Source organism: Cicer arietinum, chromosome 5, assembly GCF_000331145.2.
Source record: "Cicer arietinum cultivar CDC Frontier isolate Library 1 chromosome 5, Cicar.CDCFrontier_v2.0, whole genome shotgun sequence".
Taxonomy (NCBI): Eukaryota; Viridiplantae; Streptophyta; class Magnoliopsida; order Fabales; family Fabaceae; genus Cicer; species Cicer arietinum.
The window spans coordinates 78,101,937-78,114,379 of NC_021164.2; the positions used below are offsets into that span (position 1 = coordinate 78,101,937).

Consider the following 12,443-nt stretch of genomic DNA (forward strand, 5'->3'; position numbering starts at 1 on the left):
TTAATGAAAAACAGTGCTATATTTTTTTAATAAAATATTTAGATTTAATGTGAATTTCATTACTATTTCACGAAAAAACATTTATAATTTAAAAAGAATATTATTGATATAGATTATACCCTCCAAAGTAAGTGACATTATACATCGTTTTTTACAGTAATTTTTTTATTGTCGCGTTTTAAATGATGTAATAACTATTTTTATGTATCTTGTTTTTAAAAAAGAGAAAAATGACGATATATTATTGGTATAAATTAAGTTTAAATCAATAGTAAATATAAACTTTTAATTTTATGATATTAATATATACTTATAATTTTTATTATTAAATTACTACTCAATTGTTTATGTTGACTGTAAATATAAAATTATTTATATTGATAATGTATAATAATGTATGATTATTAAATTTTTCAAAATTTATCATTTTAAATTATATTGACAATATTTTTTTTCTTGTAAGATACAATTGTTAAAATATAAGAATTAAATAAGTGATTCTATGGAATAAATTGAACAAATTCAATTTTTATTAATTTCAGTATCGATTTCACTTCATTTAAAATCGATTTTCGTGATGTCAGTACATCATAATCATTTATAAATATAATTTTAAAAGTATTTATAATAAAAGTAAAATATTTTTAATAATTTAATAATTATATTGAATAACCGTGTCAATCTCAAATTTTCTGAAAGTGTAATTTTCAATGAAACCCTTAGACTATAATATTTTCAAGTGGTTTCACACTTAATTCAAATAATTACGTATATTTTTGGATTAGCAGTTTTTACTCGTTAGTTTAGCAAACCCTTGGAGTTTTACGGCAAAATGAGAAATAGTATTTATTACTCCCACACTTTAAAACAAAAATAAAATATTAAAATCAGCAAAACCAGAAATATACCACTAGCCAACCTGGTTTATGTATATTAATTAATATATATATAAATAGAAAGGAATGGAATGGAGTATTACTATGTAATTGATTGTCGATGATTGTTTGCCTCATTCTCTCTCTCTCTCTCTCTCTCTTTTATTGACCATTAGTACTACTTTTGCATCGAGTCAACCTCTCTCTCGCTGGAATTTGTATTCTTTTTTTATTTTTTATATAATTCATAAATATCAATTTTACATATTTGAACCAACTTTTTCAATTTTTGCTTTCTCTCTCTCTCTCAACTCACCTTCGCTTCTGCTCCTTCAATTCCAATTCCTATACCATGCCACACAAACAATTACCTCCTACAATCAACTTTCCTTCAACGCTTTTTCTTTGATTCCTGAACTATTTACTAAAACTAGGTTTTTATTTTTACACAGGTACGGTTTTCTAATTGATTAGCTGACACTGTTTTTTTTTTTAATCGATTTGTTTCATAATTAACACACTCTATTAGATTTTGTTTGTTTATTTTCCTTAATAATCGCCTAACTTACTAGTTTCTATTTCTAATCAACAAGTTTTTTATTACTTAAAACACCCCTACCCCAATTTGGTAAGATATTTTTCATGAAAAATTAAGCTGAACTAATTTGGGTAAGTCTCTGTTTCTAAATTACTGAGAGAACATGCAATTCTGTTTAATCTTTATGATATGATTCTCAGTTATTGATACTTTGTCATTGAATGCATTTATTGTATAATTTATCAATTTCTTTTCATTGCATTGGATAAATTGTTAGTACTTACCACTCCTTCACTAAATCATTGACATTAAGAAAATTGGTAGTAGTATTAAATTTTTTTGATAATTAGTATTGTTTTACAAGTTTATTCTTTAATTGATGTTTTCATCAAAGTATTTATTGCAGAAAAAATGTAATATAATTGGGGGTATGTTGGTAAATAAATAATTAATGCAGTTGAAAATATAAAAGAAGTCTTGTAAAAAGGATAAAGAAAAATCTTAAGCATGTTCTATATGTAAGGACGGAGTAGTAATTAGGAAGTAAGGATCAGAGGGGCTCTGACTTCGTTTGATTCACAGTTGACTTCTGAAACAATTTCCTTATGTTTTTTATTTGAGCCACTGATAACTTAATGTCATTGTTCTTTGTGGAAATAGGTAACTGGAGATATGATGTCTGCTAGCTGGGATGGAAGTAATGACCCTGGAAGCCAATCAGATGATAGCTTTCTTTTTGAGAGGTTACACGTTGAGCCTATTTATGATGCTTTTGTATGCCCTCTGACGAAGCAAGTTATGCGTGATCCTGTTACTTTAGAAACTGGACAGACTTTTGAACGTAAAGCAATTGAAAAATGGTTCAAGGAATGCAGGGAGAGTGGACGGAAACTGGTTTGCCCCTTGACTCTGCGAGAATTAAAAAGCACGGAATTGAATCCTAGTATGGCTTTGCGGAACACTATTGAAGAGTGGACTGCAAGGAATGAAGCTGCACAGCTGGATATGGCTCGCCGTTCATTGAATACAGGGAGTCCAGAAAAGGAAACCCTTCAGGCATTGAGGTATGTCCAGTACATCTGCCAAAGAAGTCAGTCGAATAAACATGTTGTCCGCAATGCAGGGCTTATACCAATGATTGTTGATATGCTGAAGAGTAGCAGCCGTAAGGTTCGTTGTAGAGCTCTTGAAACCCTTAGAGTTGTGGTAGAAGGAGACGATGAAAATAAGGTTGTTGCAGGTTTGCTAGTTATCATTTAATTTCCTTTATAATTTTTATTTCGGTATCATCAGTGTGCTTTTTTAGAGATTCGTGTTAACATTTTTTCTTTTTTGCTCAAAAGGAACTGTTGGCTGAAGGGGACACTGTGCGTACGGTAGTAAAATTCCTTTCTCACGAGCTTTCTAAAGAAAGAGAGGAGGCTGTCTCCTTGCTTTATGAACTCTCAAAATCTGAAACCCTCTGTGAGAAGATTGGTTCAATCAATGGATCTATTCTTATATTAGTTGGAATGACAAGCAGCAATTCAGAAGACCTTTCCACTGTTGAGAAGGCTGATAAAACATTGGAGAATCTGGAAAAATATGAGAATAATGTGCGGCAGATGGCTGAAAATGGTAGATTGCAGCCTCTTCTGACTCATCTTCTTGAAGGTACTAACACTTCTCTTTAATTTATATCACATCATATCTATGTTGTGTGGTTAATTTGCTCATGTTTTATGTTAATTCTCAAGAAAGCATAAACTGCTACACAGCATCCCAGCCATCTAACACATATATTATTGTAAAAATGGTGTATGTGTGTCCTCTGTTTGGAATAATGTGGAAGATTAATAGGGCTGCTAGTGATAACATGGGCTTAGACAATCATAATGATCCCAAAGTGTGGAGGGTTTATGCGAGGAAGAATAGGAAGCAAAGTAAGCATGCTGAGGTGGCATAGAGAGACCTAGGACAGTAGTGGGATGAGTGTGGAATTCTGTTATATGCGAAAAGTTATTTTTCTGTTATAGGCAGAGAATTTGCAGATTCTCTGAGGAGCTAAGCTCTGGAGTACGTCAGGGAGATTGTTCCCTACTGCTGTTATCACATTTCATCAATAATAATATCAGTATGTTCCAGATATTGTACTTGCTGTACCTATTTCCTTTTTACTGTTTCATTCCCTGAGTTTTCTGGTTTGCATCAAAGATTAAGAAAAAAAAGTCATATTTGTTGTACGAATATTTCAAGGATCGTGTGAAATGAATACAACTTATATGAAAGATGTTTTAAAGAAACTTCCAACTTAAGACTGATATCATTTATATGCTTATCCTTTTTTGTCTTTTATGGCTGATTGCAAATAACTTCTGGGTGGAAAAATAGCTTCTTCAAAAGGTATTTCTTGTAGTGTTTGCTACGGTTCTAGAAATTCTCTTCCACTTTAAGGTGTGAAAATCAGTTCCCCATCTTTACTAGGATTTTAGGAGTTTAGTAGAATTTATTCTTTTAAACAACTGGCACACCAAACAGATCAAAACTGTTCCCTTTTGCAAGTAATATTGAAATGTTATCTGGGAACATAGTGTAGTCAACCACTTTTTTTTGTTAGCTTTGTATAGTCAACTGCTTATCTTTTTTGATTTGATTCACGACTTGAATCTTGAAGTATTTTCAGTTTTGTATATTATATATTAGCTTATATTTTTGCTATGTCACTTGTTTTAAAGTGACATGTTTTTACTAATTGTGTATCTTATGATTCATAGTAAGATTTGAGGAGCGGTTTGGAAAATAGGTTTCCAATTCTCGATTTGATAACAATGCCCCTAATAAATATTTGGGATCAAGATGTGTCATTTATTTGTATAACTCCGTATTCTTTTGTAGATATTAATGCATCATCTTGTTCTTCGTTGAAATATTTGCAGGTCCACCAGAAACTAAACTGTCCATGGCTGGAATCCTTGGCGAGCTGGTTTTGGACAATGATGTTAAAGTCTTTGTTGCTAGAACTGTAGGCTCATCTCTGATCAGTATCATGAAAAGTGGCAATATGCAGTCAAGAGAAGCTGCACTAAAGGCACTAAATCAGATATCATCATGTGAGCCAAGTGCAAAGGTTTTACTAGAAGCCGGAATACTTTCCCCTCTTGTCAATGACCTTTTTGCAGTGGGCCCTCATTTGCTTCCGACACGACTAAAAGAGGTATCTGCTACAATTCTTGCCAGTGTTGTGAATTCGGGAGAAGACTTTGATTCGATTCCACTTGGACCTGATCACCAAACTCTGGTCTCGGAGGATATAATTCATAAACTACTCCATCTTATAAGCAACACTGGTCCAGCAATTGAGTGTAAACTTCTCCAAGTTCTTGTTGGACTTGCTAGTTCTCCAACTACAGTGCTGAGTCTTGTTGCTGCTATCAAAAGCTCTGGTGCCACTATCAGTCTAGTTCAATTCATCGAGGCACCACAGAAAGATCTTCGTTTAGCTTCCATAAAACTTCTTCAGAATTTGTCTCCCCACATGGGCCAGGAATTAGCCGACGCGCTTCGTGGCTCTGTGGGACAACTTAGTAGTCTAGTTAAAGTCATATCAGAAAATATAGGAATCACTGAAGAGCAGGCAGCTGCTGTTGGCCTCTTAGCCGATCTACCCGAGAGGGATTTGGGCCTCACGAGACAGCTACTTGATGAAGGGGCTTTTCTGATGGCCATATCAAAGGTTATTGCCATCAGACAGGGAGAGATCAGAGGCACTCGGTTCGTGACACCATTTCTTGAAGGACTTATGAAGATTGTTGCAAGGATTACATATGTCTTGGCCGATGAGCCTGATGCCGTCGCACTATGCCGTGATCAAAATCTTACTGCACTCTTCATTGAACTGCTTCAGACCAATGGGCTTGACAATGTACAGATGGTTTCTGCTACAGCTTTGGAGAATTTATCGCTAGAATCAAAGAGTTTAACCAAATTGCCTGAGGTGCCAGAACCGGCCTTTTGTGCTTCATTCTTTTCATGTTTCAGCAAACCGCCAATCGTCACCGGATTATGTAGGATCCACCGTGGGAAGTGTTCATTAAAAGAAACATTTTGTCTTTACGAAGGACAGGCAGTCCTAAAATTAGTAGCTCTACTGGACCACACAAATGTGAATGTGGTTGAGGCATCCCTTGCAGCCTTATGTACTCTAATAGACGATGGAGTAGATATTGAGCAAGGAGTATTGGTTTTGTGCGATGCGGAGGGAGTGAAGCCTATAATTGGTGTGTTGCTCGAGAAACGGACAGAAAATTTGAGGAGGAGGGCAGTTTGGGCAGTGGAAAGACTGTTGCGAACGGATGATATAGCCTATGAAGTTTCCGGAGATCAAAATGTGAGTACTGCACTTGTGGACGCGTTCCAACATGGTGATTATCGAACTAGGCAGATCGCTGAGCGTGCCTTGAAGCATGTTGATAAGATACCCAACTTCTCGGGAATCTTTCCAAACATGTGATGAGCATATGTTTGATGTAAATGATCCACTGTGATGTTTATGACAACAGAAATCTGTATGTAATTTTATGTTTTTCCAATCAGTTTTGGATTATACCTATGGCATGTTATTGTGTTGTATGCATTTATTGATCCAACTGTAGCCCTGGGATTATTGTATACAAAATTACCATTCTTTTTGGAGGTCTTCATTTGTTTGTCATGATTCTCTATTGCTTTTTGCCTCTATTAAATCATCAGATTTTGTTCCCTATACTCCAGCTATTTGAGCTTTTGTCTCTTAAGTTTCTCTTTTTATCATCCATTTCTAGTTTTTCATCTTTGTTGCTAAATATCGAGTTTTATATTTTTCACTTACTTAAATATTAGCCATTACAAATTCATATATATATATATATATATATATATATAAACTCTAGTACATGGGTCCATGCTTTCAAAGAAAAAACCATCACATCTCCAATTTTCCTGAAGGATGGAGGAGGAGAAAATGGTCAATAATTTGAAGAATAATCTTTAATATTGTCTTGAAAACACTATTTTACACTGACAATAGAGTTTAAGTTTCTAGGGTTCTCGTACAATGAACTTGTGCCTACTGCGAGACATGGTGTGAATTTCAAATTTCTCTAAAATAAAAAGGGATTTCAATAAGATAAAATTCAGGGTATTATATGATACTCCCTCTTTTTTTATATTTAATAAATACAAATTTTGCTGTTAAACTATTTAAATAAATAAACAATTTTTTTTTATAAAGTAAACAACATTTTTTTAAAGTCGGTTAAACTCAAAGATCAACATCTAACACAAATTATGATCATACTATGTACATAAACCCCTTCTAACAGACATTGAACATACAAATTTCATCCAAAACAACTTTGGAGAATGTAATACTTTTTATCAAAACCGAATTGTATTTCAAAATGCAAGTCAAATTTGAAGCATCAAATTAATATCTCAAATAGTTGGAATTATTTTCAAACACACTTATTGTATCAACGTATCTTTACAACCAATGAAATTTATTCATTGCATATATTTTTTTATGCTATTTGCCCTTTCATATTCAGCTCCTTTCACAAAGTTGAACTTCTCATTCCTTTGAGTGTTGAACTTCTTCTCTTTCTTCTTAAAATCATCCTTTGATGTTTGATTTTCTTCCTTCTTTGTAGGTTCCTTGATTTTTGTCTGCCACTCGCTGGTTCACAAAATGTCATACCCATTGTCTGCCATTTTCCCTTACTTCTCTATTTAATTTGTTTTCTATTTAATTTATAATAAATACATTAGGGTCACCTGTGGGCATATGATTGGGTATAATTAATCTATACCCTTTATTTCTAAAGTAATTTCATTAGGCTCACCCACGCACAATTCTCCGTACATGCAAATTTATTAGATCCATAACTCACCACATTCACACCATCCATGTTTGTAGGATGTTGAAGTTTATAGTAAATTTACATTTTTTATCAAACACAAATAAGTAAAGTTTAATAAGAAAAAAAAAAAAAAAAAAAAAAAAAAAAAAAAATTTTTTTTATTCCCCCAAAAAATTCGAAATCACACCATCCATGTTTGTAGGATGTTGAAGTTTATAGTAAATTTACATTTTTTATCAAACACAAATAAGTAAAGTTTAATAAGAAAAAAAAAAAAAAAAAAAAAAAAAAAAAAAAAAAAAAAAAAAAAAAAAAAAAAAAAAAAAAAAAAAAAAAAAAAAAAAAAAAAAAAAAAAAAAAAAAAAAAAAAAAAAAAAAAAAAAAAAAAAAAAAAAAAAAAAAAAAAAAAAAAAAAAAAAAAAAAAAAAAAAAAAAAAAAAAAAAAAAAAAAAAAAAAAAAAAAAAAAAAAAGACAATTTTATTGATTCACCTAGAAGATCTGAAATCTCAAAACCAGCCCTGTCACCTATATATATATATATATATATATATATATATATAATGTAGTATTTAGTTTTTATTTTTCCTTTTTATGATTTGATATTCTTTCAACAAATTTGTTATTTTGTTCTTTCACATGTTTCATGTGAAAGATAACAAACGGTATTAGCTTCTTCCATACACTTCAATTAATAAGAAAAAAAGAATATAACCATATCTTGCATTTGAAATCAAAATAATTCTATCTTCAAAATAATAATGCTAAAAATATATATAATTCATAATTCATTCATTCATCCATTATATTCATATTAACTTCAATTTTTTAAAAAACATTCACTTTAATATTTACAACCAATGAAATTTATTCATTTCATATACTTGAATATAATAAGACCGTTTCTTCAACAAAAAAAAACTATAACTATAGGACTATTATTTTTATGCTCATTGCCCTTCCATGTTCATCTCCTTTCACAATGTTGAGCTTCTTGTTCCTTCTAGTGTTGAGCTTCTCCACTTTCTTCTTAAAATCATCCTTGAATTTCTTTCTTCTTTGTAGTTTCGTTTATTTTCCATTTGCTCTACCTCTCGCTGGTTCACATATAGCCTTACTCTATTGACTGCCATTTTCCCTTTCTTCTCTAATTAATTTGTTTACAATACAATTCATTCGTGTTTGATTTATTTTATTTTTCTGAACCAAGGTGTTGTATTCGATTAGAGAAGCCGAGAAGAGATATTTTAATATAGATAAAAGATAAATTTACATTTTATACTTTATAATATTCAATATCACATTTAATAAAAACGTATTTAAGTCTATCTATATAAAAAAGTTAAATACATCTTCTGTCATCTTCAAATCCCTCTACTGTTGGAGGAAAACTAAAATTAACTCAAGATTTTGGTCTCCTCCCCTTTTCTCCCCCTCCAAATAATTCCAAATATTCCAAATTACCTGGAGGTTTTTAATTCAATGCAACTATCAATACAAGAATGCGAGTTACATTCATTTCAAATCCAATGCTGAAAATACGAATGACTACGAAGTGAGGAGAATAAAAGATGAAGATAATTCATTTACAAAACCATAAATCCAGCAACTCAGACGGCTAACATGAAAAATACAAGTTCAAAGTCAGGATGAAATTGATTGAACTTTATGATTAGTGTGAAATGAATTAAATTAAAAGGTACATGAAGAAAAAACACAGAAACCAAGAACCACGAGAGAGTTCAGAAGAGTAGCCCTTATACAATTATATGCAGCAAATACAAGGCAAGACTTACCGATCATGTTGCATCTCAAAACAACAACATACAGAGAATATTTGGGATTCTGTTGTTCTGCATACATGTGCATAAGAGTTCAAAGGTGCAGCACTGCCACCGATTTGGTTGCACACGATGAACCGTCCAGCTCATGAGTTACATGGTTCCTTGAAATATGGTTCCAGTTTGCCATATCAGACACATCACATACAGTGAAAAAATCCAACACCTGACCAAATATTTTGAACATCTCTACTCCAAAAATCATGTTTTTGTCAGCCACAAATACAGCATTCCAGTCCATTGGGGCATCAGGATGCACTGAGACTTCAGTCCATGTAAGATACATGAGATCTAACTCCCATAATTTTCTAACAGCCTTGTTTCGCCTCCCAATTTGACCATCACCTTCGCACCAAGACACAGAGAGCATAAACAGACGGCCATTTGAAGATACAAGTTTGGGGTAGTATTCATGTACACGAGGTGGGATCGGAGTGGCTTGAATTGTAATCCAGAAACCTCGTTCTACATCATATGCTGCAAGCTTGTCCGTTTCAGAATAAACATAAAACATTTTGCCACATACAACTCCAGAACAAGCAACCCCAAAATCAAAAGGCAATCTTGGGATTTCAGTCCATTTATTGGATACAGAATCATATATTTCTCCAGAGTCCAAAGGGTCATCCCAAGATCCCAGACCCCCTACAGCTATCAACAAAAATCTTCTACCACTACTCTTTGAGCTTGAAAGATCACTTTTTTGTCTCAGGAACTTGTGTGCCTTTCTACTAGGCAAAGACGAAGCTTCAGTCTCATTAAAGGTAGATCTGCAATGACGTCTCATTGAAAGCTTATGAGGATCCTCATAGACGTCTGAAACCCCACCAATTCTTGATCTCGGAAAACGTCTGTCCTGCCGACTTTGATGACTTTGACAACTTGGAAAATCCAAACTGACTTCAAAAACTCCCAATATAGGAAGTGATCTACCATATTTCATAGATGGTATTTTGCGCCAAGATTTTGTCAAGGGGCTAAATGAAAGCACTCCTCTGTGCGTCTTGAATGAGCTCCTATCCACTTTCCCAAAGTTAGTCAAGCTAGAACATCCTCCAACAATGAAGATATCATCTTGTACACCAGCAACAGAGAACAAAAACCTGCCTCTAAGAAAACTAGAATCGATCCTATGCCATTGATTTTGAGACACATCCAATGCGTGTATCTCACCAGAGCAAAAGCCGTCTTTAACAGCACCAAACAGAAACAACCATGGATTTTGATACAAACCCTCCCTTCTCATTTGGAGGAATCTAGGTGTGGTGGTCAAGGACCTCCATTTTTTGCAAACAAGACGTGCATTCATCAAACTGGTCAACGGAAGCCTAACCAAACACATTTCAAGAATATCATCTGGAAGAAATATATGCATTTTATTATTTGTTATTATCAATTCATCAAGTTCAGAATTCTTTCTATGGTGTCTCCTCCAAAACCTATCCCTCACACCATACGAGAAGCAGTCTACAACAGCACTATCTTGCGGGCCACAAACCGGTTTATATCCTTTGCCTTCTTCACCGGAACTAGATCTCCTTCTATTGCTGGAATCCCCAAATTCATCACTAATGTAAGCACCTACCTTGCATCCCCCACCCCTACCATACAAAGTTAAGCATTTCAAAGAAACTCCATTAACATCATCATCATCATCTTCCTCTGAACTTCTGTTATTCTTCTTCCTCAACTTCTGGCTGACACTCCTCACAAGACGCTTCGACACACTCAAACCGTGGAAATCTTGTTGACAACGAGTTTCGTTTGCCCCCAATCTTTCAGAAAACATTATTATTACTATGCTCACCAATTTTTCACAACAAAATATACAAAACCCATCTCTATCTTACAATATTCAACCAAAATAGAACACAAGCTCGGCTCCTATATGATTCATGCATCCAAAAAAGGAAAAACAATAAATCAGATTTTGAGACCCAAAATAAAATAAAATAATGATATAAAACTCACAAAAGCAAACAATGAATCCAGATCCTGAGTCGAAATGGTGAAATTACAACTTTTAAATGAAATCAAAGATGAACATCATTATTATAACAATAACAATTAAAAAAAGAGACAAGAGCAAGTAAGAGTTATGAAAGTGAATAAAAGCAGTGTAATTAAGAACAGTATGAGTAATAATAATACCTAGTAGACATAAGCGCAAATAATTTTTGCAGAGAGCAGTGAAGAAGCAAATGAAATCGATTTGAGTTTAACAAAAAAAAAAGAAAGCGAAGAAAAGAAGAGATTCCGTAATCCGTATGGAGAAGCAAGTTAGAGGTTATAACGAATCGAATGAGTGAGTAACGGAAACTGTGATAGAAATCTAAAGAAGGAAAGAGGAAAAAAGGGGAAAGGAAAAGGAAAAGAAAACTTACAATGTAATGCACTTGAGAAATAAATGATAATATCATCTCTTATGAGAGAGTTCATTCACACACAACTTTACTTTTTCATTTCAGAGCACCGATTATTATTATTATTATTATTATTAGAGAAAGAAAGAATTAGAAAAAGAAGTAAACAACAATTTTGTGGGTTGGTTTGTTGGTTGGGAATTTAGTAAAGCGACCGCACCACTCATTAAAAAGCGACCCACCTCCTCTTCTTTCCCATTTCTTTCTTTTATTTCTCATCACTTTTTCTTATATCTTATTATTTGCTAAATATATAAAGAGGAAAAAATAAGAAAAGCTGAGGGTATACATCACTCTACAATCTTTATCTAATCAACGACTTAAAACTGAGGATGGGATCATTCCACCGAAATCAAATCACTTAATTAACTGTCTAATATTGTCAACTTTCATGTTAGATATATTTTACTTCACATTTTCGATCACTATGATCTAACAACAAAATGTTTCATAGAGAAAAAGTTATAAATAATTATTTTAACTATATAGACAAAATTTCATCTTATTTAAATAGTGAGAAATTCAAATTCAATAAAATTAAATATAATAAATTATTTATTAGATTAAAGGACATATATATTATTAATATAAAATTATTTTATATTAATTACTTCTTATCAGATACATCAAATAAAAAATTTAAAATAACTTTATCTCTAAGAGTGTATAGTCTTTAATCTTTTAATGTTTTACAATGTATGTATGTACCTAAAACTAATTCATTGCTAATGGGACTTTTTTTAATATTTTTTTTTTCTTTCACATCTGTCTCCTGACATACTAAAAATGAATCATGTTTTTTTAAAAAAACAATAATGAATCATGTTAAAAAGAGAAAATGTCATGTAATGATAATCGTGTTTTTTTATATGAATAATGATAACTCGGCATT

General features: G+C 32.5%; 2 protein-coding genes across 4 annotated transcripts; one reads left to right on the plus strand and one right to left on the minus strand.

The window, feature by feature from the left end:
• The first annotated feature begins 1,023 nt into the window (after positions 1-1,023).
• On the plus strand, positions 1,024-6,092 carry LOC101507091 (U-box domain-containing protein 44). Of its 2 annotated transcripts, XM_004500797.4 has the most exons (4): positions 1,024-1,327; positions 2,074-2,643; positions 2,757-3,066; positions 4,329-6,092. In XM_004500797.4, the coding sequence occupies exons 2-4, from the start codon at positions 2,086-2,088 to the stop codon at positions 5,900-5,902; spliced, it is 2,442 nt and encodes an 813-aa protein (XP_004500854.1). In that variant the 5' UTR covers positions 1,024-1,327; positions 2,074-2,085; the 3' UTR covers positions 5,903-6,092. The 2 variants fall into 2 exon arrangements, with proteins under 2 accessions (XP_004500854.1, XP_012571488.1); XM_012716034.3 differs by lacking the exon at positions 1,024-1,327 and having other exon boundaries at positions 2,503-2,653.
• Positions 6,093-8,843: 2,751 nt separating this feature from the next.
• Positions 8,844-11,671, minus strand: LOC101506322 (F-box/kelch-repeat protein At5g42350-like). Of its 2 annotated transcripts, none has more exons than XM_004500796.4 (2): positions 11,513-11,671; positions 8,844-11,012 (listed from the first exon to the last, which is right to left on the minus strand). In XM_004500796.4, the coding sequence occupies exon 2, from the start codon at positions 10,915-10,917 to the stop codon at positions 9,163-9,165; it is 1,755 nt and encodes a 584-aa protein (XP_004500853.1). In that variant the 5' UTR covers positions 10,918-11,012; positions 11,513-11,671; the 3' UTR covers positions 8,844-9,162. The 2 variants fall into 2 exon arrangements, with proteins under 2 accessions (XP_004500853.1, XP_004500852.1); XM_004500795.4 differs by lacking the exon at positions 11,513-11,671 and adding an exon at positions 11,280-11,506.
• Positions 11,672-12,443: the final 772 nt, after the last annotated feature.